Genomic DNA, 24,668 nt, shown 5'->3' with positions numbered 1-24,668 from the left:
ACCACCACACTTATGTGCCTTAGTAACTTGAATGTCTCAATCATATCACCCCTTTTCTGCCTATCAACCAGTTTCTGTAACCCACAAATCTTCAACCTGTTTCTCATAAGGTTCATTCCATAGACCTGATACCATCTTAGTCACTCACCTCTGAATCCTCTCCACCTCTTTTCCATCACCAAGAAACTCTGGTGTGCAATAGTCAAGATGGGGTTTTATCAAGGTTCAATAAAGAGGAACAATAACTTGCTTGTCTCTGCTCGTCAAAATATTCTTCAGTTACCAAGTGATCCGACGAGCTGCTTTAGCCACTTTTGCTATGTGCCCCCCCCCCCCCAAAAAAAAAAAAAAAAAAAAAAAACTTTAACTCCCTATCCACTAACACTCCCAAGTTTCTGGCTTTGTCAATTTCCTGGAGTGCAGTTCCACCAGTGTGGTCCACCATTGATAATCTTTTCACCCCAAAATGCATAACATTACACTTTGCCACATTAAACTGACATCCATTCTCCTTTGCCCAGTCTGCCAATCTATTCAAATCATCCTACAAAATTTTGACATCATATGTATTAATTATTGTTCTACCTAACTTTTCATCCTCGGCAAACAACTGAACAGTTCCTCTCAGATCCTTTCCTATATCATTAATGAACAAATTAAATAGCAGCAGTCCAGGAACAGTACTGTGTGCCACTAGTCACAGGCCTTCTTTTGGACTCTACTCCTGAATAAACTACTCTCTGATATCTCTCTATCAACCACTCTCCTTTCCATCCCAGTGTGCTGCAGTTAAGTAACGTTGAAACATTTGGGTGGAGGGAATGAAACACATTTTAGTAGAGTAGACAGTATTGGCAGTAGACTTGGAAATGTTAATTAATATTAATGTTTAATATGTGGTGGCAAAGGTTCAGGAGAATAAAGTGAACACAGGACAATGCGCAAAATTGAAAAATTGCAGAAATGTCGAGATTAGCAGGTCCAAAAAGAGAATAAAAGCAGGAGATTCAAGATCATATGAATAAATGAGAGAAACAAGGTAAGGAGAAAATTTTGCATGGTGACTCTCTGTTCAGAGAAGTACTTAATGAAAGTGTAACAAAATCTTGTTTGCCTGGCAAAGAAATTAATAATATCAGCAGTGCTATCGGGATGTAGCACTTTTATAGTAGGAACTAATGATCTTCGAAGTGAGAAGTATTCTGTAAGTGAAGGTGTGAAGGAGTTGTTGGACAAAGTGAAAAAGAAGAGCAAGAGGATGAAGATTATAAGTCTTGTGCAGGTTGTGTAAAAAGAATGATGTAGGATTGTGGTGAGTTTGACAAACAGAAAGATTTGTATAATGCTGATGGACTGCACTTAAATGATTTCGTACTTAAATGGTACTTTCACTGAAAGTATGGAAGTGCAAAGTCAGGAAAAGCAGTTAGGGCAGATGCAGGTGTGTGTGTGTGTGTGTGTGTGTGTGTGTGTGTGTGTGTGTGTGTGTGTGTGTGTGTGTGTGTGTGAAAGCACATGTGAGGTGAGTGAGTGTGAGAATGACAAATGCACAATCTAGTCTCTCAAACAACTATCAAATAGGGTAGTCAATACAGGAAGTAAAGGTGGCTGGGGCTCTAAAGGGACACTACAGTTTCTATATACTAATGCCAGAAATATAAGGAACAAGAGCGAGGAGATTTTTGGCATTGGTTAGTGCAACCTTGTCAAAAGTTATAGACTTGATTGACTTGGTTCAGCAGATGATGTAGTTACAGATAGAATGTGAAAGTTTAGTATTTTCAGAAAATATAGAGAAGATGGGGTGGGGGTACCACTGATGCGAGTACATAAATTGCAGCCAAAAAGAATAGGAGACAGGTGGATGGATGGCAGTTCTTTTGAGGCAGTCTAGTGAGAAATTGGGACCAAGAGGACAAAATTATGGTTGCTTCCTGCTATAAGGCTAGTGGATTTTGAGAATGATATGGAAGACATGCATCAGCAAATTAGTACAATCAGTGCACAACAAGCAATTATTATGGGAGACTTGAACTATGGAGATATAGATTTAGGAGGAGGAAAGATCACAAAGAAAGAAATGGAATTCTTACACTATCACCTGCTGAGAGATAATTTCTTGAAGAAGCATGTGATGGAAGGTACCCACCAGAGTATGAAAGTATTGGATTTATTCAAAGGATCAAAGAACTACTATCCATAACCAAGTTAGCCACATTGCCCCCATTTGGGGAGAGTGGTCATGCAGTCTTGACGTGAAAGGTTGCAAAACATGGGGAATATTCTCTCAAGAAGGGGGGGAGGGTATGTGGAACTATTCACATATTCCCCCTATTAAAGGTTTCTGTAGGAGATGGTTAAGGGGTATTTGGATGAAGTGACATTAGATTATATACCATGGTCAAGAGAGTTAATCATATAGGAGTTTAATGAATGAGTAGTATCGTTAAGCAGAGCTACAAGAAAAAGTGTTGCAGAGGATATAAAGGAGAAAAGTGACCAACAAGCAATACAAAGGTCAGGCAAAAAGAAAGGTAACCAACATGATAAGTAAGGCAAAATCAGATTATGAGAATTTATTTCAGTAAATTATGGAGACTACAACTGTGTTAGGATATAATTATTTTAATTGCCTTACATTTCAACCTTCATATTAAGGTCATCATCTGGAGTATACGCACTTATATACAAAGACAAACTATATTACATTTCAAACAGTATGTCAAAGGGAAATGATTTGACCAACCATTACTCTACTCGCCTGATCTCTAGTAGAAAAAAAAAAAAAGAAAAAAAAAACACCACACCAAATCAAGGCTATTTGTTCTCTGATGATGTTTTAAATAGGATTATTTATAACATCATCAGAGAACAAATTCATGTTAATACTTTTAAGACAACCAAATTGGTAGCCTAATCAATAATTTAACATAAGTGTTTGTTATATTAAAGCTAAGATCCTAGACTACTGCAATCCTAATTATAATGAACTCTTAGACCAAATGTTTATGTGGGTAGAATATGTGCCATTCATATTCTTGGGATTATTAGACCATCATTATTGTTAAGATTAGGGTGGTCGATAAGAATTTCACAGTTCTCTTAAATTTGCACTCATACCACGTTTTGGTGTGATGTAAAGAACTAATGCCTTTCCAATCAATTATTCTATGTAGAGTATTCTGGGCATGATCAGAAAGGCCAGATTTCAACATCATCATCATTTATTTATAATTTTACAATTATAAATAGGGAAACTAATCAAAACAAATAAGTAGTCTGTGTACACTAAGATAGGACTTGGAGGTTGTTATGACATGAAAGAAAACCAGGCTTCTCTGTCATATGCTAATTGATGGATCTCTGATGAGAATATTGCTAATGTATTTCCAATATGGAGTTTGGGGTCTGGCTCTTTTTCTTTTTCCATCTGTAGGGGCGTAGAGCAGCACTTCCCAAACTGTGGGCCGCAGCCCCCTTGGGGGCCGTAAGTTTTGTTGAGGGGGGCCGTGAAATAATGTAAACAAATTTAAATCTACTTAGTCTTAAAAGATTTTAAGACTAAGTAGATTTTTTTTTTATCTTATAAGAAACGTATTTAATTTTTAGGATTTATTATTTCTTTTTTGTTATTTTTTATATTTTAATGAAAAAAAATCACACATTGGTGCAGGTTCACAAATTTTGCTTCCTACGTATTTCGGCACTTAATGAATATTAGTAAATATATGCTTATTCATATAAGTTTCATTTCAAAGTAGAAATCTAAGAATTGTAGTTTCAAATATTTCACCTGATATTGGTGTAGCAGTATTGAAACACATCCATCACATTAAATTGTTATGAAACTTCTTTTATGTTTTTAATTCTTTCTTTATTACTAATCGTTTTACGTTTCATGTGCTTGTACTGCAAATATACAATAACAAGATATCTATCCATATAAAAATATGAGATAATGTGCCATGTCAAATGTGTATGTAAGATGCTAAAAATGTAATATTTGCATTTGATTTTTGCAATATTCGCTGTGTATGTTTTGTATTGAATATAAATATAATAATATATGTCTGTATTCCTTTTTTTTTTTTCGAGGAGGGCCGTGAAATATTTTAATTTTTCCAGGGGGGGGCCTGACATCCAGAAGTTTGGGAAGCACTGTCGTAGAGGACCAGAGCATCAAAGGGTAAAGAGGGTGGATGTCTAAGTTGGTGGCCGAGCCATTTTATTTGGTTTCTTTGAACAGTGCTGACTAGAGGATCTTGCTGGGTTTCATCTAATATAGTAGAGTTGGGAATCTGGTCTTCCCAGGAGTAATCCAGGATATTTCTTAGACAAGTAGTTCCAAAGCTATTTATAATATTGGTCGCTGCTTTTGTTGAGATGTTCCAGGTCTGGGAGCTGTGCAGAAAGATAGACTGGCTGGTGCACTTGTAAAGATGAATCTTCGTCTCCTTTGAGATGAGGCTCGACTTCCATACTTTATTAAGACTTCTGTGGAACTGCAGTGCTTTCTGTTTTCTTGATTTAATGTCTGTTAAGGAATCTGAGATGTGTGATCCAAGGTATACAAAGTCCTCTACTTCTTCAAGGTGATCATTTGGATTTATATAGATGTGCCCATCTATCTGATGTTTTAATATCTTATCTTTGTTTTTTGGGAGTTTATTTTTAGTCCAAATATTTCTGCTGTTCTCCTAAGGCTGTTGAAGTGGTTTTGGGCACCTGTAATGTTGGAGTCAATGAGAACTATATCATCTGCAAAGCTCAGGTCTTCAAGGTGCATCTGTATATATTGGTCTTTGATAAGGATTATTTCAGATTTAACTTGCATTAATTTAAAAATATAGTCAGTCACTATGATGAAGAGATATGGGGCCATAGTATCTCCCTGTAGGACTCCTGTGGTGATGGAAAACTCTTTTGTCTCTGTTAACTAGTACTGTGGCTTGATATCCCTGATATCCAGGGTATTGCCCTGATAAGTTTAGGTGGAATGCCATGGGAGGTTTAAATGTGACATTAAGGTTGTATTTCTGTAGCATTCTGTTTATTTTAACTGATATCCCTTTAATGTATGGAATGACCACAGTTTTATTGTAATCTAATTTTATATTTGTTTTCTAAGTGGAGTCTCGTAAAGAATTTTGTTGATAGTAATTTCATTGTAGCAATTTTTCAGGAAGGTATTGCTGATAACTTTTAATTCATGTTTAAGTACTTGCTCACTGGAGCAGATCTTTAAAGCCATGTTTTCAGTGTATTAATGACACCTAGTTTTTGTGTTGGGTGGTGATAAGAGTTTGTGTATATGTTGGCCAATATGTGTAGGTTTACGGTAAACAAGGAAAGCCTGCCAGAAGGAAGACGTGTGATAAGTGTTTCACTTACCCCCTCCTAACCCAAAAATTGGATATCCCATCTAATCCTATTAAATTCAGTGATAATATGCAAGGAAACTAGCAATGCTTTTGAGTAGGTCCTATAATTTTAGTTTCAGGTTTAGTCTCATAACGGAGGCAAGACTACAGTAGCAAATTATAGATGAATCAGTATCACTTAGGAGTGGTGGTAAAAATACTGGAAAAGTTGGTCAAAGATCAAATTCAAGAATGGGTGGATAACAATATGATACTCTATGAGTGGCAACATAGCTTTGTAAAGGGTCAGTCATATCTTAATAATTTACTAACTTTTTATAATAGAATGATAGCTGCGTTAGATCAAGGAAATGGGTACACGACAACTACTCTGCTGGATTTTGCAAAGGCATTTGACCAAATACCACATGGAACTTATGCAAATTAGAACAAATGGAGATGGATATGACACTGGTTATATGGATACAAGGATGGCTGATGGGCAGATCAAAAAGGAGTATGTAGAGGAGGAGTCCAAATTAAACCAAATATATCCAAATTAAAGTCCAAATATCTAAATATCCAAAGTCCAAATATATCCAATTAAACCACTGCTGTTTAATTTGGATATAAATGGCATAGGAAGTAATCTGGAGGTAAATATTCAGTTGTTTGCTAATGATGCAAAATTGGGTAGAGTAATAGTTTGGGGGCTATGTGGAAAGCTTGCAGGATGATTTAAATAGGCTATCAGTATGGGCAAAAGACAATGTTTAATGCAGAGAAATGTAATGTTATTATTTTAGAATAAATAGATTACAAAAGCTCTGTACCATTATTCATAGAACCAAACTCCTGGAAATAGATGAAACCAGGGATTTGGGGATAGTAGGTAGTAAACAGAGAGTTGAGGTTTAGAAGTCATTATTGCTGAAGTTGCCAAGGTAGCTCATAGGTTTACTTAGCTATTGAGGAACACACTAAAAAATAAAGAGATTATCCACAATTGTCCACATCTGGATTACTGTGCTCAAGTCTGGTCAACTGGGTTCGTGAGGATGATGAAATCGTGGAGATGATCCAGAGGCAAGTATGTAGAATACTTCCTATGAGGATAGATTGAGGGTTTGTGGCCTGCAGAAGTTGATTGAGTGACAAAAAAGAGGAGATATGATAGAAACTTTTAAGTTACCCAAACAGTTTTATAGGATTGATGCAAATACCTATACCATATTCTAAGTCAACATCCAGGGATGACCTCTTGGTTTGATGAGGCAGAACAAGAGGTCATCCCTAGATGTTGACTTAGAATATGGTTAGTAGAGTTGTAAAGACTAGTAAGAGCTGCATGATTTTATACAAAACAACACACAACTCTTACTTTTTTCAAATCATCCATTCTTCGTGAGAACTAGATTTTTCTCTTAGAGAATGGAATAGGCTGCCTCTCCATGAATCTCTTACCAAACAAAGCACTCACAGATTCAAGGAGAGATAGATATTGTGCAGATTGTTTGGGTCTTCCATAATGAGTCTTCAGTAAGACAAGTTACACGAACATGGTACTTTGTATATACCATAATTATAACAGATAGACATAATAATTAAGGGGATACAAATCCCTTGTTCAACTGCCAGTAAGCAAAACTCTAAGATCGAGAACTACGATCTATGAGTTTCATATATACCGAAAAACTATCGGCGAATCCAAGTGTAAATGACCACTTGGTAGTACAACACCAAGGCAAGTCAAAGCAAAGGTGGAGCAAGCTCCCTCACTATCCTTGATATTTTCTCATAATGTAAAAACACAGCCCCTAGGAGATGTATTACTGTAATTACATTATGAGGAGAGGTCACTACCCAGACCGGTTTCAATCTTTTTTTAAGGTCTCATCAGTGAGTAGGTAGACCTGGAAGATAACAAGGTTTAAGTGAAAAGAACTTGCATACCTTTACTATATGAATGCCATAAAGGTGTGTTTGTATATTATAACATAATTTGAAAGCCGAACGGCTATTTTCCTGGCATCCTTAATAATAATTAAGGAGATACAAATCCCTTGTTGTTCAACTGTCAGTAAGCAAAACTCTAAGATCTAGAACTACGAATCTATGAGTTTCATATATATATATATATACCGAAAAACTATCGGCGAATCCAAGTGTAAATGACCACTTGGTAGTACAACATCGTAGTTCTCAATCTTAGAGTTTTGCTTACTGGCAGTTGAACAATAAGGGATTTGTATCCCCTTAATTATTATTAAGGATGCCAGAAAAAATAGCCATTGGGCTTTCAAATTATGTTAACATATAGACATGTTTACACAAGAATATTATATTTTAATTTGCCAAATATTTCAGTCTGAAAATAACAGACTGTCTTCAGTGGCTACATAGGAACAGTTTTTAACAAGGTGGAATACCAACAATTGATCATTCAAAAGTAGAACGAGCCGCGTGATGTTTTATTGCTAAGCATTAAAGAGAGAAAAACATTTTTTATCAGAGTAATGATTAAATTAAAGATATTAATTCACAAATTCATATAATAATCTTAATTTATAAATGATATTAGACTAATGTAAGAATTAATAGTCTTAATTTAAAATAAAAAAAAATTAATATATATTTTAATGTTATCCTGATTAAACTTACCCATATTTTTGATAAAGATATACAGGTATCCCTTGCTTGACGCAGCTAAATTAATTGCGGCAAGAGTTTTGATTAATGCTCCTTTAACCCTGCAGAGCTTGCAGCTGATCTGACAGATACATGCAAAATGTTTAATATAAATATTCTTACACAATTCAGTGTATATCTTGGATGTCATAAGTAGCTGTGCATTCATATGTTATGAGTGATATTCTGTACTGTTTTTTTGATGTCAGTTTGGTTTAACACATGTTATGTAAAGGTTTGTGTTATTTGACAGTAAATTGTATCTGAGAGATACCGTGACCTCCGATGTCAGTATAGTATGGTTTAGTTGTTTTTTTATTATTATTATTCTTTGTTCAATAATTTCGAGATTGTAACTGAAAATAAATAAGCCATCATGTACGTATTACTGAAATAGAGAGCCAAAGACTTATTTATCATACATGTCCTCTAGGAGATGTACTTTACGTTATGGAAAATACTAAGGAAAGTGATCTGGAGCTTACTCCACCTTTACTACGAGCTGCCCATAAGATTGCTTATGCTTGCAGCTGCCGAAACTTTTAGTTTCTTTATATTCGGCACGAAACACTTGTTTCTATATTCAGGAATGAAATAATGTTGGACTCGATATCCAACATTATTTGTACCATCATGTATTATATTTGCAGTGTTTTTTCCTTTCTTTTTTTTTTTATTGCTTGTTTGCCGAGGTCTGGAGAGTCATTTTGCTTGTTATCGTAGAATTTATGCCAATAAGAAAAAAAACTAAAACTGTTCAAACGACTCTTGATAACATCTTTTATTAAAAAAATTGCACTAAATAATGTAGGTACAAGTATTTATTAAACATTGACTTTGCATTCTTTTTTTATCTTTCCTAAAAGAGTACCACATAAAACAAATTATTAATGCAGTAATCGATCATGGAGGAATTTTAATTTTTACCATTGATTAACGCGATTTTGATATACGCGGTAACATCGAGGGATTCATTAACCACGTTAATCAAGGGAATACCTGTACAATCATTTCGATTCATTAGGGCGTTGAAGTAAGGCTTCGACACTTTCTTTAAATAAACGTTCAAATTTATAGCGACATCTCTGTAGGAGGCAAGTCTTGGACCAGAGGATGTTGTGGCTTGTCTCTATTCCGTGCTGAGCCAATCCAGACTTATCGAATTTGTTCTGCTGAATGTGTGATTGATGTTCTTGAATTATTTTTTCTATAGAGTGTCCTGTTTGTCCAAAGTAGGACAGTTACAAGAAACTTGATACACACCAGACAGAGACATAGTTGAGAGTTTATCTTTAGAAGAGGGGAAATAGGTGGATATTTTGTTAATAGGTATATAAGTGGATGTTAAATCATATTTCTTCAGAATTCTTAAAATTGGTTTTGAAATCCCGAAAATATAAGGAATTCGAACTCGATATATTGAATCTTTGTTGTTTTGGATTGGCTTGTAAGAATCGAACAGATGTTGTGTACTCTTTTTGGAGAAGCCATTTAATTTCATGTGGTGTTTGATAGTTGAAAGTTCTTTATGTAATGTCACAAGTTTCTCTAAAGAATCAAATTTGTATATACCAGGTAGCATCAGTGGTCAGAGTTTGTCTTTTGGAGAAGGCAGTAGGTTATGAATTTGGTTGATGGGTTTATAGGGTGATGAGTCTATATTTTTTCATAATTTTTGTCACCTGTTCAGAAATACCTTTAATATACGATATAGGAGTCCTGTGGGCTTCTTGTTCTAACATCCTATATAGCAAGATGCTGTATAGAAGAGTTGTTCATTATTTTTTGAGTTTTTCTGGGATTATAGAAATTTAGTAAGACTGTTTCTTTGATAGTTGATGGTTCTTGTTTTAGAGATTCCTTGGATGAAGGAATATTGTGTGCTCTTGATACTAGGGATTTTATGATGCCATATTTTTGAGTTGGATGGCAGGCTGATGTATTGTGAATATCATCTTTAGTATTCTGTAATTGAGCAGGTTCTTCTTTTAGTAGCAGAAACTTTCCTTCCACTCTCTTCTGTTCTGAGCCTTCTCTTTCATGGTTGTGTACCTGTCTCCATTCAGCATGTCATCTAGCATTGTTTTCCTTACTCTTCCTCTGGGTCTTTTTCCATCTATTTTTTCCTTCAATGGCATCTCTGATGATTCCATTCCCTCTCAGAATATGTCCAATCCAGTTTCCCTTTCTTCTTTTTATCCTCCTTAACAGACTTCTTTCTTCTTCTACTCTTTTTAAGACCTCTTCATTAGTTATTTTATCTGTCCATTTGATTTTTTCCATCCTTCTCCAAATCCATATCTCAAAGCTTTCCAAAATCTTAATTTCTTCTTTCTTCAACGTCCAAGTTTCAGCTGCATAGAGAGCAACACTCCACACATAACATTTTATTAGTCTTTTCTTTATGTTTCTATCCATTTTACTTCTGAATAAATTCCATTTTCTATTCACTATTCTTGCTTTTATGTCACTTTTACATCTTCCATCACTGCTAATAAAACTTCTTAGATATTTAAATGTCTTTACATGATTCAATTTTTCCCCATTTATTCTGATATCCATATTTGCCTCTTTCCTTGCTATTTTCATCACCTTTGTTTTTCTGATGTTAATTTTCATTCCATAATTGATACAGGATTCCAGTAATCTGTTCAACAGATGTTGTAGTCCTGTTTCAGTGTTTGATAGTAATATCTTGTCATCTGCGTATCTTATTGCAAATATCTGTCTACCTCCAATCTTTATTCCTTCTTCTGAATTCTCCAGTGCTTCTTTTAGCATTGCTTCGGAATACATGTTGAACAAAATTGGTGACAGAGAACAGCCTTGTCTTACTCCTCGTCCAATGATACCTGGTTCTGTTGTACCATATATGTCTCTCACCATGGCAGTTTGTCCATATATAGTGAGATAATTAGCCTTCTGTCTTTCCAATCTATACCAATCTTTCCATTACTTCCACCATCTTATTCCCTTTTACATAGTCAAAAGCTTTCTCAAAATCTATATAACAGATGTTAACTTCTTTATTCACTTCTAGACTTCTTTCACTTACTATTCTTAACAGTCCAATTGCATCTCTTGTTCCCCTACTCTTCCTGAAACCAAACTGATCTTCTCCGAGAAATTCTTCCACTTGAGATGCAATTCTTCATGTTAAGATTCTGATAAGTATTTTTGATGTATGGGAAATGAGGCTTATTGTTCTAAATTCCTTACTCTTCGTTGGTATAGGTATAAATATTAAGGTCCCAAAATCTTTTGGTAGTTCTCCTTTGTTATAAATTAAATTTATTATTTTGGCTATTTCTTCAGTTCCTTTCTTCTGAAGTTGTTTCAGAAATTCTGCAGGTATTTCATCTATTCCTTCTGCCTTTCCACATTTTAGTTCTTTAATGGCCGTTTCTACTTCTGTCTTCAAAATCTCTGGGCCTAGATCATCTTCATTTACCTTCTTTATATCTTCTAACGGCAACTCATTTGGTCTATTTTCCTTGTCATATAGATCTTCAATGTATTCCTTCCATCTCATTAGGATTTTATCTTCTTCAGTTATGATTTCTCCATTCTTATTTTCTATGCCTCTAGCTCGAATTCCATTTCTCTTATGATTCATGCTTCTTGCTTTTTCATATAAAAGATCATACCTTCCCACTCTCTCTCTCATAATTTTTCATTTCTTCACATTTTTAAGCCAATCTTCTCTACTTCTTTCTGCTTCCCTTCTCAATTTGTCATTCAGGGTTCTATATTGTATTTTCCCTTCTGGGGTGTCTTTATTCTTCTTTTTTTTTTTATTCTTTTAGTTCTTACAAATCCAATTTCTTCTTCTGCAGTCTTCTTTATTTTCTCTTTAACTTTTTCCCATTTCTTTTCTGTCTTCAGTTTTGACAAAACTTGTTTCCTCTTAATTCTTTCTCCAATCTATTTCCAAATTCCTTGGTATTTTTTAATTTCTCTAAGTTCCATTTTTTCGTTTTCATAGCTTATTTTATTTTCTTTAGTTTCACATTTATTTCTATGAATTGTAGGTTGTGGTCAGAGTAAATATCAGTTCCAGGATAAGTGCATACATTTTTTACACTATTCTTGTATCTTTGCTTTACAGTAATGTAATCAATTTGATACCTTTCTGTATCTCCTGATTTTTTCCATGTGTATAGTTTTCTTTTAGATTTTTTAAACCAAGTATTTGTAATTATTAGCTTATTTTCTTTACAGAATTCCACTAACCTTTCCCCTCTTTCTCATTTCTATTACCTAGTCCGTATCTTCTTACTACACTCCCATCCTCTTCTTCTCCTACAATTCCATTCCAATCTCCCATTATAATCATATAGTCTTTTCTTTTTTCTTCTTTAATTAGTTCTTGTAACTGTTCATACATTTCCTCTATTTCCTTATCTGAATGGTCACTTGTTGGCATTTATACCTGCATTATTGTTATGTCCACTGGTTCAGCCTTCAATTTTACCACCATAATCCTGTCATTCAGACAGTTTATGCTAATGATGCTCTTTGCTGTTCTTTTATTAAAAACTAGTGCAACTCCTTTTCCTTTTTTATCTCAACCTGAGTAGATTACTCTTACTTTTGTTACGATAAAAATCACCTATTCCTTCCATCTGACTTCACAGAGCCCTATGATATCAGTTTTTCCTTTGTCCATTTCTTGTTTGAGATTTTCTAATTTTCCATATCTGTTCATTGTTCTCACATTCCATGTTGCAATTTTGATTCTCTGACAATGTTTCATTTTCAGTTTGTTTATAGCTTGTTTTAAGTCACTTTTAGAGGTTTGATTGGGAAGAACATCAGCCCTTGAAGTGTCCTTATTTCCCGATATTGTATCTATTCCAATGTGCACCTTCTTTTCCTCTCTGTGCAAAGAGACACCACCTTGGTTTGCCAGGCTGGTAGCTGCCCCCTTATAAGTTCTATTCATTGCTACTAAAATTTTCTAGGGATATTAGTGGAGTGGTTTCCCGTTGCCTTCTCCACCGCAGCGCTCCATCAAGTACTAATAGAGCTGCTGCCCTCTACCAGCTATAGTAGAAGTTGGGAAAAGAAGAAACACCCTTGGGACCCCGAGTACTCTAATACCCTCGGGGTCGAAGTAAGCAAGAGTCAACCAAGTGAGGCCATATAGGAAAGAATATAGAAGGAATCTGACACAAGTAAGTGGAAGCAATATCAAGCTCAGTTCGGGACCCCGTGGCCACTAACCACATACTCCCAAGACGGGAGCCCCTGGGGAAATTGTGAATATAACTACATGTAAAAGTTGGTTTTTGTTAGAAGTGGAAATGGATCCATCTTGTTTATGCTAAACATGTACACCTAGAAAGGAAATACCCTTTGATGATCCTTTTTCTAGTGGGAACTTAATACAAGGATGTAGGGATTTTTATAGAAATGTAAGTAGAGCTGGCTTCGTGTGGCTCCAAACTGCAAAGACATCATCAATGTATCACAGCCAAATTGTTGGTTTTGGGTCAAAAGAACAACATCCTATTCAAGGAGAAGGCAGCAGGATGAGTTTCTTCTAGGTGTTCACAATAAAAGTTGGCTAGAGTAGGTGATGGGGCTGGAGTCCATTGCAGTTCCTTCCTCTTGTTTATATATTTTATCTTTCAACGTGAAATATCCAGATGTAATTGTAGAATTGAATAAGTCACTATGTCCGATGGAAACTTTTGGGCTAGAAATTCTATTCTCTCTTTGTGAGGGATATTTGTGAAGAAAGAGAGAAAATGTCAAAGCTTACCAGCATGCCTGTATCTGCCAGTCGAATGCATTTTATTCTAGTAAGAAATTTTGTGGAATTTTTTATCAAGAATCTGAGTAGCCAATGAGGGGACAGAGAAGTTAGATAGAAATCTTGAGATTTTATACTTTGGACTACCTATTGAATCCACAATAGGTCTAAGACCTACTAGTATTTTATATATATATATCTAGCCACGTTCTCTTTTCAGCTAACTCAGACAAAGGCCACCAACACATTGTGAACTGGACTCAAACTTCTAACATCCATGTGTGCTATGATGAACTCGAGAGAAAGATTGTCGAATCTAGGGAAATTTCTCTAGATTCCTCTCATATCACAACAGCTTGAGTTTCAATCTCTCTGATGCACACGTTACCTCTGTTCAGTACTGGCGCACTCGTGACAGCGCGTAGTATACATTTGTTTGGAACTCAAGCTCGCATTTTGTTTTCAAACATGCTACTGTCTTTTTGTACTTGTTCTGTTATTACAATTTTAAGTCTCTGTAATTCTTTATATACTTCTTTGATTGTGATACCTGAAGATGTTGATCAATTCAGCGAAACTAGTGTACTAGTAGTATCTTTTCAAATATATCATGTCATCTTTTTATCTCTCGGTATCAGTCATTGAAGCTTTCTCATATATATATATATATATGATCCCCATATGAAAGGCTACAAGACCTATAGCACATTAGTGCCATGTATGGATACTAATGTGCTAATAGAAGAAAGGAGGAATCTGTTCACATTTTGCTTGAACAGCCGAGGGTTATAATCTTTGAGGAAGGCAGATTGGGGGAGACTGTTCCAAAGGACAGCAGTAGATGAGATGAAGCAGGAGGCAGTGAAGTTGGTTTGATGAGTTTCAAGATGGACTGTAAAAGGGTGTTGGATAGCACTGTCCATGAAAGTATCTGTAGAAGAGACACAAGCCAAAAACTCAATGTTTTGTAAGAGAGGGATCATCAATTCGGATTGCCCCCTTCTGAATCTGGATTGAATCAAGCAATCTTAGAGACGATTTTGGTGCTCCACCTGAAATATGGGAGCAATAGTCCATGGCTGGGCAGATTTGGACTTTGTAGAGTTAGCAGCTGTGAAGTTGTGTTTTGTGCAAAGAAGTACACCAAGATTTTTGGCGGCTGCAGAAACTATAGTTGAAATGTGGTTGTGCCGGGAACAATCAGTGGTGCAGGTCAGTCCGAGTAGAGAAATCTGATCACGTTTGGATATATCAGTATTACTGAATGTAGGGGGGGGGGATCTTTCTTGCGTGAGATCAGACAGGACTGAGTTTTCGCAGCATTGAAGTTTACATGGTTGACCTTATCTTACTTAATATCAGATCACTGGTCATGGTAGATTTTGAGGATTCTAATACTTGAGCACTACAAGGTTTGTCAAATGAAAAGGAGAAATGGAGTGTCCTGTCATTGGCAAAGCTATGGATAGGATTGGAAGTTTGAGAGAGAGCAGTTTATTTATATGCAAGAGGAAGAGATTGGGTGAAAGAACAGATCCCTGGGGTACACCTGCATTGGTGGGGAATTCTGAGGAGAGTTGACTATTCACCATTACACTTAATGAACGACCACTGAGAAAGTTTTCAATCCAGTTGCAGAGTGAGGAAGTCAGACCATAGAATGGCAGTTTGTTAAATAGGCCTCTGTGCCAAATCCAAGCAGTTGCCTTTGAAATGTCAAGGGCAACCAAGTGAGCTTCTCCAAATTTCTCCATGGCTTGAGTCCAGAGGCAAGAAGATCAGCTGTAGATCATGAGTGGCAGAATCCATACACCTGGTCACTAATTAGTTGGTATCGACTGTAGCTGGTTCAAGAATTGGTTATTGATGACCTTCTCCATAATTTTAGAGAGAACAGAAGTGGGAGCAATTGGATGGTAGGTCGTTTGTTGACTTTTATCATCTTTTCTTTTTGATGGCTGGATATGGACCTGCTTCCATGTCATAGGGTAGATGCCAGTTGAATAGGATAGATTGAAGAGGTGATACAGAATAGGTGTTAGCTCTGGGGCAGAATTTTTAATACAGTAGGTGGGATACCATCAGGACCAGATGCCTTGTTTGTGTTTAGGTTATTGAGGATTCTTTGGATTTCTTTTTGTTCGAAAATGGCATGAAGGGAGCTTTTCTTGGTAGTGCGGAGGGAACTTTGATATCAGTGCAGGAATTAGAGAAGAGTGATGTCAATAATTTGGCCTTGTCTTTAGGTTAGGTAACTACAGCACCATCTGGTTGTGAGAGTGGTGAAAATCTGTTGGCAGAAGTTGCACCAAATACCCTTGGCAAGAGACCAGAAGAAGCAACTGCCTTTTGGTCAGGAGGTGAGTTTGCAGTATCTGGCCAAATCATCCAAATCAAAGAGATTTGGATGATTTGGATGATTCTTTTACAAGCTGCAGAGTGGGCAGCTGGAGTTTTGGTCTTGAGCCATTCATGCTAATCAGAGATTTTTTCTTTTACTGTATTGGAACAATTTTTTGAGAACCAAGGCTTGGATGGTGGCTGAGAGTTTGGAGTGGAATGAGGGATGAAAGCCTTCATTCCTATGAGGATGATTTCTGTTATTTGGTCTGAGCAGGTGTTTGGATCAGAAGAGCTGAAGCAGTAGTCAGACCAGGGGAAGGAGGAATAGAAGTCACATAGGTCCTCCCAGTTGTCATCCTTGTATTGTTGTGCCAGAGGACACGAGACTGTGAACTAGTGGATGGAAGTTGTTCTGTGGTGATTCGAGTTATCAAGAGGAGAACTGACATCCAAGGTATACTTGGAAGGGGAGCTTGTTAGGAAGAAGTCAAGTGTGTTGACAAATTGGAGGAGGTCGTCAAGTATTCTGGTAGGAAGATTGATGACCTGAGATGGGTCATTACTGATGGTAAACACCTCAGCATCTCTGCCTGCTTTGTTGATGAAACTGGAGAAATGGAGCCAATGTGAGTTGTGAACATTGAAGTCCCTTAGAAGGATGTCCTCACTATTTGGGTATTTTGATTGCAGAAAGTCAAGCTTTAGAGAGAGATAGTTGAAGAGATTGAATGATTGATGGAGTTTGGAGAGCAATTGAGAGAGCACATGAAAAGGTAGATTGATATGGTAGGGAAATTTTGAGCCAAAGCAGATTGAACAGTGCCCGGTCTATTGAGATATATAGTATCTGTTAAGATACAATACATGGATGAATTTATGATTTATTTATATTGTATAATTTAATATAATATAATTTATATTGTATAATTTACAATACATGGATTAGTTTATAACAACTTAATATTTATGCCAACATATTACTCCCACTATCAGAAGCAAATTAATAGGGGAGAAAGTGTTTACATTGAAAAACAAACACATTAAGAACAAGTTTCCATCTGATTCACTGAAGCTCTCTCTCTCCTTTTTGAAGCCCATATTTTAATAGTAGGACATGGTACTTGGTAAACATGGTATATTTAAAAATGTTTACTAGTTTAGTTTATTATGCTGAAATAAAGCCAGGTTTACTTTTTTTTTAGATACAAAATATAGTTGCAATAATAATATGTCAGTCTAGTCAACCTGTCTTTTGCTTGTAGTTCTGATGGTCAAGACAGCTCATCAGTTATGAGAAGGTCAAGTTCTGGACTCTTAAGCCCTCCAATTGATAGTCCCCAAACAGAAGAAGGACAAGGTGGATTTTATTTATTGAAAAAAGATTCCCAGCGAAGAATAACAATGTGTAAAGTACTAAGTGATGATGCCCAAAGTGTAAGTATTTACTCATAAAAATCATATTAGAAGTTTTTTCTCACTTGGTTAGACTATAATAAATTTAGTTTAATCCTTTATCCAAATGTAAGCAGACAAAGTTTGTGCCTGGAGTATTTTCAGGACTGAGGCAACTCGTAGTAAAGGCGGACCAAGCTCTCATCACTCCTTGTCTCAGTATCTCCCATAATGCAAAGCACATTTCCTTGCAGACATGTATAATGCTATGCATTCAGGGAAGGGCCACTACCCAGACCAGTTTCGACCTTTATTGAGGTCTCGTCAGTGGGAGCCAGACCCGGAAGTGGTGATACTAAGGCAGAAGCAATGGAGAAGTCATATTTACCTATATAAGTTGCCAAAAGGTGTACCACCTTATTATTAAATTACTCTGGATTTAGAGAAAGATGTTGGAAGTTTTTTCCCACTTTGTTAGACTAATATAAATTTAGTTTAATCCTTTATCCAAATGTAAGCATACAAAGTTTGCACCTGAAGTATTTTCAGGACTGAGGCAACTTGCAGACATGTATAAAGATGGGCTTTATACATGTCTGCAAGGAGATGTGCTTTGCATTATGGGAGATGCTGAGACAAGAAGTGATGAGAGCTTGGTCCACCTTTACTACGAGTTGCCTCAGTCCTGAAAATACTTCAGGCGCAAACTTTGTTTGCTTACACTTGGATAAAGGATTAAACTAAATTTATTATAGTCTAAACCAAGTGGAAAAAACTTCCAACATCTTTCTCTAAATCCAGAATAATTTAATAATAAGGTGGTACACCTTTTGGCAACTTATATAGGTAAATATGACTTCTCCATTGCTTCTGCCTTAGTATCACCACTTCTGGGTCTGGCTCCCACTGACGAGATCTCAATAAAGGTCGAAACGTCTGGGTGGTGGCCCTTCCCTTAATGCATGGCATTATACATGTCCTCAAGGAGATGTGCTTTGCATTATGGGAGATACTGAGACAAGGAGTGATGAGAGCTTGGTCCACCTTTACTACGAGTTGCCTCAGTCCTGAAAATATTTCAGGAGCAAACTTTGTTTGCTTACACTTGGATAAAGAATTAAACTAAATTTATTAAAAATCATATTAGGTTTTTTTTTTTTTTTCATTGAGAGAGTTTTTCTAAAAGCTAGGTACTGCTTTATAATAACATAAATTCATAATTAATATTAATGATTTCTTCAAATGATATTACTCAGTCTCTCTCCTTGTATCTATTTGAATGTGATAAGTATCTTAAAAAAAATATTATTCACTATAACAAATGTTGTGCACATCCATATGAGAATTTAGCTGATTAAAAATTAAATTACTTTAGTATTTAGTTAATCCAGAAGTAACAGGGTAGTTACTAGAACAGTAGTCTTTAAAAATTCATTCTTATTATTTTGATTATGAATTAATTTTTGTTTGATGTTATTAATAATTGATAATTATTTTGATTTAAGAAACCCCAGTATTGGAAGATTTGCTTTAAAATTTGCTACTTCAGTGTGGATTATCTGACTGTCCTGTTAGTTTTGCACCGTGTGTGTGTGTGTGTTCATACACGCACTAATAGTACTTAGTTACTAATGTGTACACTAATTCACACAAACTGTTATGAAAAATATCACTCACTGCAATCTTTTTGATTTCTTGTTAACAATCAGTTTTATGCTTTTTATTTATTTTTATCCATACTCTGTGTTATTTTACTTTTTTTACATGTGTAACAATGGTGCACCCAGGGGGTGGGGGGATGCCAAGGGGTCCAAAAAAAAAAATAAAAAATACTAGAAATTTTTCCAAGTATCTTTTCCTCAATAAAATCCATTTTTTTATTTATGTTGTGTCGTATCTTCTATTTCCATACTACTTATGAATTAGCAGTCACATAAGGTGGGAATACCTTATAGCTCTCAGGAATCACGGCCAGTATGAATGCAAGGGGAACAAAATAGTGCTCGGGTACTACTTCATTTGACCGAGCCAGGCCAGAGGAGATCACTGCAGCTTCTGTCATAGGTTGTATGCAATGTGTAGTGTGTATTCTCAAATCTTCTACTCAACTCGGCCCCCCAAGATTAAATCTTGAGTTCACCACTGATGTGTAATATGATTTATTTTTATTATTATTGATATAGTTTGTTCCCTATGTTATATTTACTCTGCTTAAGAATGGTAAGGGGATTGAATTTTAAGTGGCACTTGTAGAAGAGATATAGACCATATCTCTTAGACACTAGATCATAATATGGAGGAGAATTTATTAACAGGAGAGAAAGATCACCAAGTTTCTATCGACTAATAAAAATACATAAAGAAGGTGTTCCTCTTACATTCAGGGACTGTATTGACTACTTGCCCACCTATCTGCATAGCAAACTTTTTGTCAAAGCTGTCTCTCACTGGCCATTCTCACTTGTTTATAAAAAATAATAATAATCAAATTTTTTGACAAAAATAAAAATACTTGTCGTTAAATCTACAGATATCATGGTCAGCTTTGATATCCAGTCCTTATTTATTAATGTTCCACTCTCTGAAACTTTCAGTTATGTCACAAGCTCTCCTTCATGATAGAATTGAATGTTTCATTTTCATCATACATCCATTCTGCTTTAGCTGTAAAAATAAAATTTACCAGCAGATTGAGAGTACTGCCATGGGAAGTCCAGTCTCGCCTTCCTTGGTAAATTTCTACCTGGAATATCTTGAAGACACTTTTGTTTCCATACAGCTGCAACCTTCTTTCTGGATATGCTATGCAATGACATTTTTGCTATGTAGTCACATCCTGGAGCTGATCTTCCTTCATTCCTAATTAAGATCAGTAGCCTATATACTTGAAACATATTCATTATGGAAAAGGAAAAGGATGGAAAATAGATTTCCTTGATATCTTGCTCTCCATCTTGCATGCTGTCAGTTTCACTGTATCATAAACCTACCTTCACTGGCCAATAAATACATTACTCAGCACATTATCCTGCTCAAAAAAAAATTAAAGAAATAAAATGCTTCTTAATAAAACACGTGTCTACTCTGATCCTTCTCACTTTAAACTAGAACTGGACACTATACTAGGAATTATGCAGCAGATTGGCTTTGACCCAAAGAAGATCATGTGCATAATATGTACTTACAAGCTTTTTCTTAAGATCTCCAGCTTGTACATAGTTCTTATCTCTTACTTTGTCAGAATCTCTGAGCCATTTGCAAAGATCCTAAAAAAAAGTATAACCTGTCAATAAACTCTCTTCCAAGCAGTCTCCTCTCATCCTCTAAGGTGTTTTTTCTTCAATGAAGAGGTAACCGTCAAATCCATAAAACTATCATAAATTACATACGAACACATTGACAAAGCATTTAACAAACTCAATTAATAATACCTATGTTTCAGTTTAAGAACCAGTGCAAATAGAACAGTGAGAAATTAAAAATCAGCAGTGGAGAATTGTTTTAAAAAAAAAGTGCACAGAGAATGATATCTTTATCATGTGCAGTTGCAAAAGAGCTAGGTAAACATGAAGATTCTCTATATTTAACTATCATTCTCATTTTTATTTTCTACATCAGAAAATATTTGATAGCTAACTAGCTTTTCCTTGTTGGCAAACAACTGAATATCATCTCCCTCTCTCTCTCTCTCTCTCTCAAGCAAACAAACAAACAGTTTACATACAAGTTGAATAGCAGTGGATCAGACATAATGTCCTCAGCCTGTATTCAATCCACTAATCTACTCTCTGATGCTCACTGTCACAGTTAAGCATCAAATTATTACGACCTGTCTTTGCAACATCCGGAAATATCACAGCAGTAGATGTCTTCTACTTATTAACTTCTGATATTTCTTTATTATAAAATGTGATAATCTCTAAACAAATCCTTGCTGGTCTGCAAAAAAAATTGTTCCTATCCACCCAGTCCTCTATTCAAGTCCTAACTAGTTTCTTCATAACTTCAATTATAACAGGCATCATCAGTTTTCTGATATGTACCCTCAACAGATGAACATAATACTATGACAGTACTATGTGATTAAGTTTCCATTATTAATCATGTCCTGTTAGTAATGTTCCTTCAAATTATTCTATCACTTTTCAGTATTCCAACATTGTCTGACTTTATAGTTAGTTATGTCTTATAAGGCATTTCTGACTGCAGCAATCCACTTAGATCTTGGTCTTCTTCTGGGCCTTTTGTATCTGCCATCTTGACATCAAGCATTTGTTTTGATAACGTTTCCTCTCCCATTCTGTGTGCATTACTACACTACTTCTGAGATGAACTCTGTTCACATATTCCTGAATGTTAACAATCTTGAGTTTGTTGGGTATTCTATATTTCTACCATGTTAATATCCTCATTTTTAATATGTTTCTGCCATTAATGCCACCTCTTCACTCACTTAATTTTTCTCAGAAATTTCATATCTGTGGCCTCCAGTCTTTGATCAAACGTTTTATTTTTAATCCAGCTTTCAGATCCATAAGATAAAGTTGGTTTGAACACTGTATTGTATTCAGTTGACCATACCAGCTTTGCTAATTATTTTGTCTATTTCCATATTTAATTTGCCATCTTCACTAAAACTTGTGCTTATATAGCTGAAATATTTTACTTATTCTATATGTGTTACACCAATAATGCATTCTTGGTGGAATACCTATAGAATAAGTATATTATTACTTTTCTTTTTATTAGGTCTTTTGTTACCAAATTTGTTATAGTATTATTCAAGGAATCCTGTAGACATGGTGGAATACCATGTCCACAGGATTCTAATTTGTTTAGAACATCATCATCATCTACATAATTATGATATGATTTGTGCAGATGATGAATAAGAGTGGAGATGGAGTGCATCCTTGTCTCTCACCTGATTTTACATCACACCACTTTCCTAAACTTACTTCAATTCTAACTTAACGTAATATATGGACTGTGTAATATATAATGCTGTATAAAGCTGTATAACTGAGGGGAGACCTCCACATAGCCTTTAAAGGAATCCAGGGAACCGACCAGAGCTTCTGACCTAATGTCAATCCTCACCTTTTCATGGTGTATCCTTTTCGATATCTACCTGGATACTGAACAGTGAGGATGGGCTGGCAATTTGGGATTTAGCTGTCCAAATTGGATTCTTATTGGCTTAAACCAAAATACAAAATGATGGTACAGCATGACAAAATTTCATGCCGACTGGGGTATCTCCCTGTTACGTCTTGTTATTCTCTATTTTTATTTATGGTTATATTATCTACTATCTATCTAACACTTTATAGTTTCAGTATTCCGTTGCCGACAAATTTATATTCGTTTAAATCGACTGCGCCAGCCGGCAACTGAATTCTGATAAACAATTAGACAACTCAAATAAATATAGGGATCAAGTGATTTGCAGTCGTGGGCCCCCCTTTACTTATGCATGGTCCGAAATTTAATAAGTGGTAATTCAAATCTCAGAAAACAACAGACTCATGAGCTTAGGGTTAAAGAAATACATTTATTTAAACACTTACATATATACACTTTAATTAGAATATATACACTTTAATTAGAAATTCCAATACTAAAGAGTCTGACCTCTCCCCCCCCCCTTTAAGTTAATATATCCAAAATGTCTACCTCAAAATCTATTTTAACAGTCTCGCACTTTCTTTTGTGTTACTATGTTCAGACTCGGTTAATTCTCACAGAGTTACTCAGTTCCCACATATAAAAATAGCACATGCACATAAAAATATACAATCCTAGTATAGAGCATATCAGACATATTTCGTCTTGCAATTTTAACATGGGATAATATTCTTGTCTATGCTCAGGCCTTATCCTCCTCTAAAATTCAGTTAATATTCAAGCTAATTTCTAATACAACGTCTAAAATGTTTCTACTAAAATCAACAGTTCAAAGGCTTGGTTCCCTGCTCAGCTTACGTTTAGGGTGGCACTAGCTTACTAGACGTAGACAGAAATGTCCAAAGCAGTTCTTTAGACACTAAATGAAAGTTGATTATATGGAGCTTCTTAACTCTCTGGTTTCTATACCTTCTTTGGTTATTATTCAAAATGAGTATGAAAACTTGCACCTTACCATTCTTGTCTTTTCTCATAGTTGTTGAGACTTCCTTGATTACACTTCCGCGTTTTCTCACCATGTATTCTTATGGCGTCTGCGACATACTTCTATTTTCTTCGAAAGGGTCACCTTTCACTGACTTATACGCTTGCATAACTAACCAACGGCTCTATGCTGGAATTCTGGCCGCATTCCTTTGGTGTGGCAATACTTGACATGGTTTTAATCGTTACTTTATGTTGGGTCGGAAACAGGATGACTCATCAAAAGTGAATTAGCACTTTTTCCGACACAACACAGGGTTTTCTTCAAGGCTTGCCACTGAATCTCCAAGGTTAGGTTCCTGTTCTCAAACTCTTTTATTTTTTCTTCAATAATGTTTGTGTATATTAGTCTACAGGTCACATCTGAGAGCTGCTCAACTTTTGTTCGCTTTAAAACTTTCTTACATGCTTTCTTTTCAATAAATTCGATCAATTTTATCCTGCTCAAGACTAAATAGTGATCACTTCCAATTTCAAATCCTCTGCACACTCTGGTGTCCTGCACCAGGGAGAAAACATCACTGTCAACAATAACATAGTCCATGAGACTTTTCTTATTCCTTGCATCTTCTCTCGATGTGAATTTGTGCACATTTTTATGCTGGACATGGTGTTAGTAATAACCAGTTCATGTCCTGAGCAGAAATCCAATCAGGTATTTGCCATTATTAGCTTTGTTTTTTCCTCCAAATTTTCCCAAAATATTTTTGTATGTCTGACAATCGTTTCCTACTCTGCTATTTAGATCCCCAACAAGGACTAACTTTTCTTTTTTCATTGTGTCAGTTGCTTTCCCTAAAGCCTCAAAAAATTTCTCCACTTCTATCTTAGTAGAACCTTCTGTGGGACCATAGGCACAAATAAGTTTCATTGTCCAATTCCCCATTCTGATATTTACCCACACCACTTTACTTGAGACTACCTGCCATTCAAGAAGATTAGCCTTGTATTTAGTG

At 35.7% G+C, this 24,668-nt stretch overlaps 1 protein-coding gene across 6 annotated transcripts in view; it reads left to right on the top strand.

Moving 5' to 3' along the window:
* Ask1 (apoptotic signal-regulating kinase 1) overlaps positions 1-24,668 on the top strand; it is a 937,451-nt gene that overhangs the window by 665,441 nt on the left and 247,342 nt on the right. For all 6 annotated transcript variants that reach the window (XM_090395264.1, XM_090395267.1, XM_090395262.1 and 3 more), the window contains one exon: positions 17,412-17,583. In XM_090395264.1, coding sequence (XP_090251390.1) covers positions 17,412-17,583 — 172 coding nt within the window. The remainder of the gene's footprint in view (positions 1-17,411; positions 17,584-24,668) is intronic.

The sequence above is a fragment of the Typopeltis vanoorti genome, chromosome 7 (assembly GCF_054136105.1).
Source record: "Typopeltis vanoorti isolate ZY-2024b chromosome 7, IOZ_Tvanoo_1.0, whole genome shotgun sequence".
Lineage (NCBI taxonomy): Eukaryota > Metazoa > Arthropoda > Arachnida > Uropygi > Thelyphonidae > Typopeltis > Typopeltis vanoorti.
This window is presented reverse-complemented; position numbering and strand designations above follow the sequence as displayed.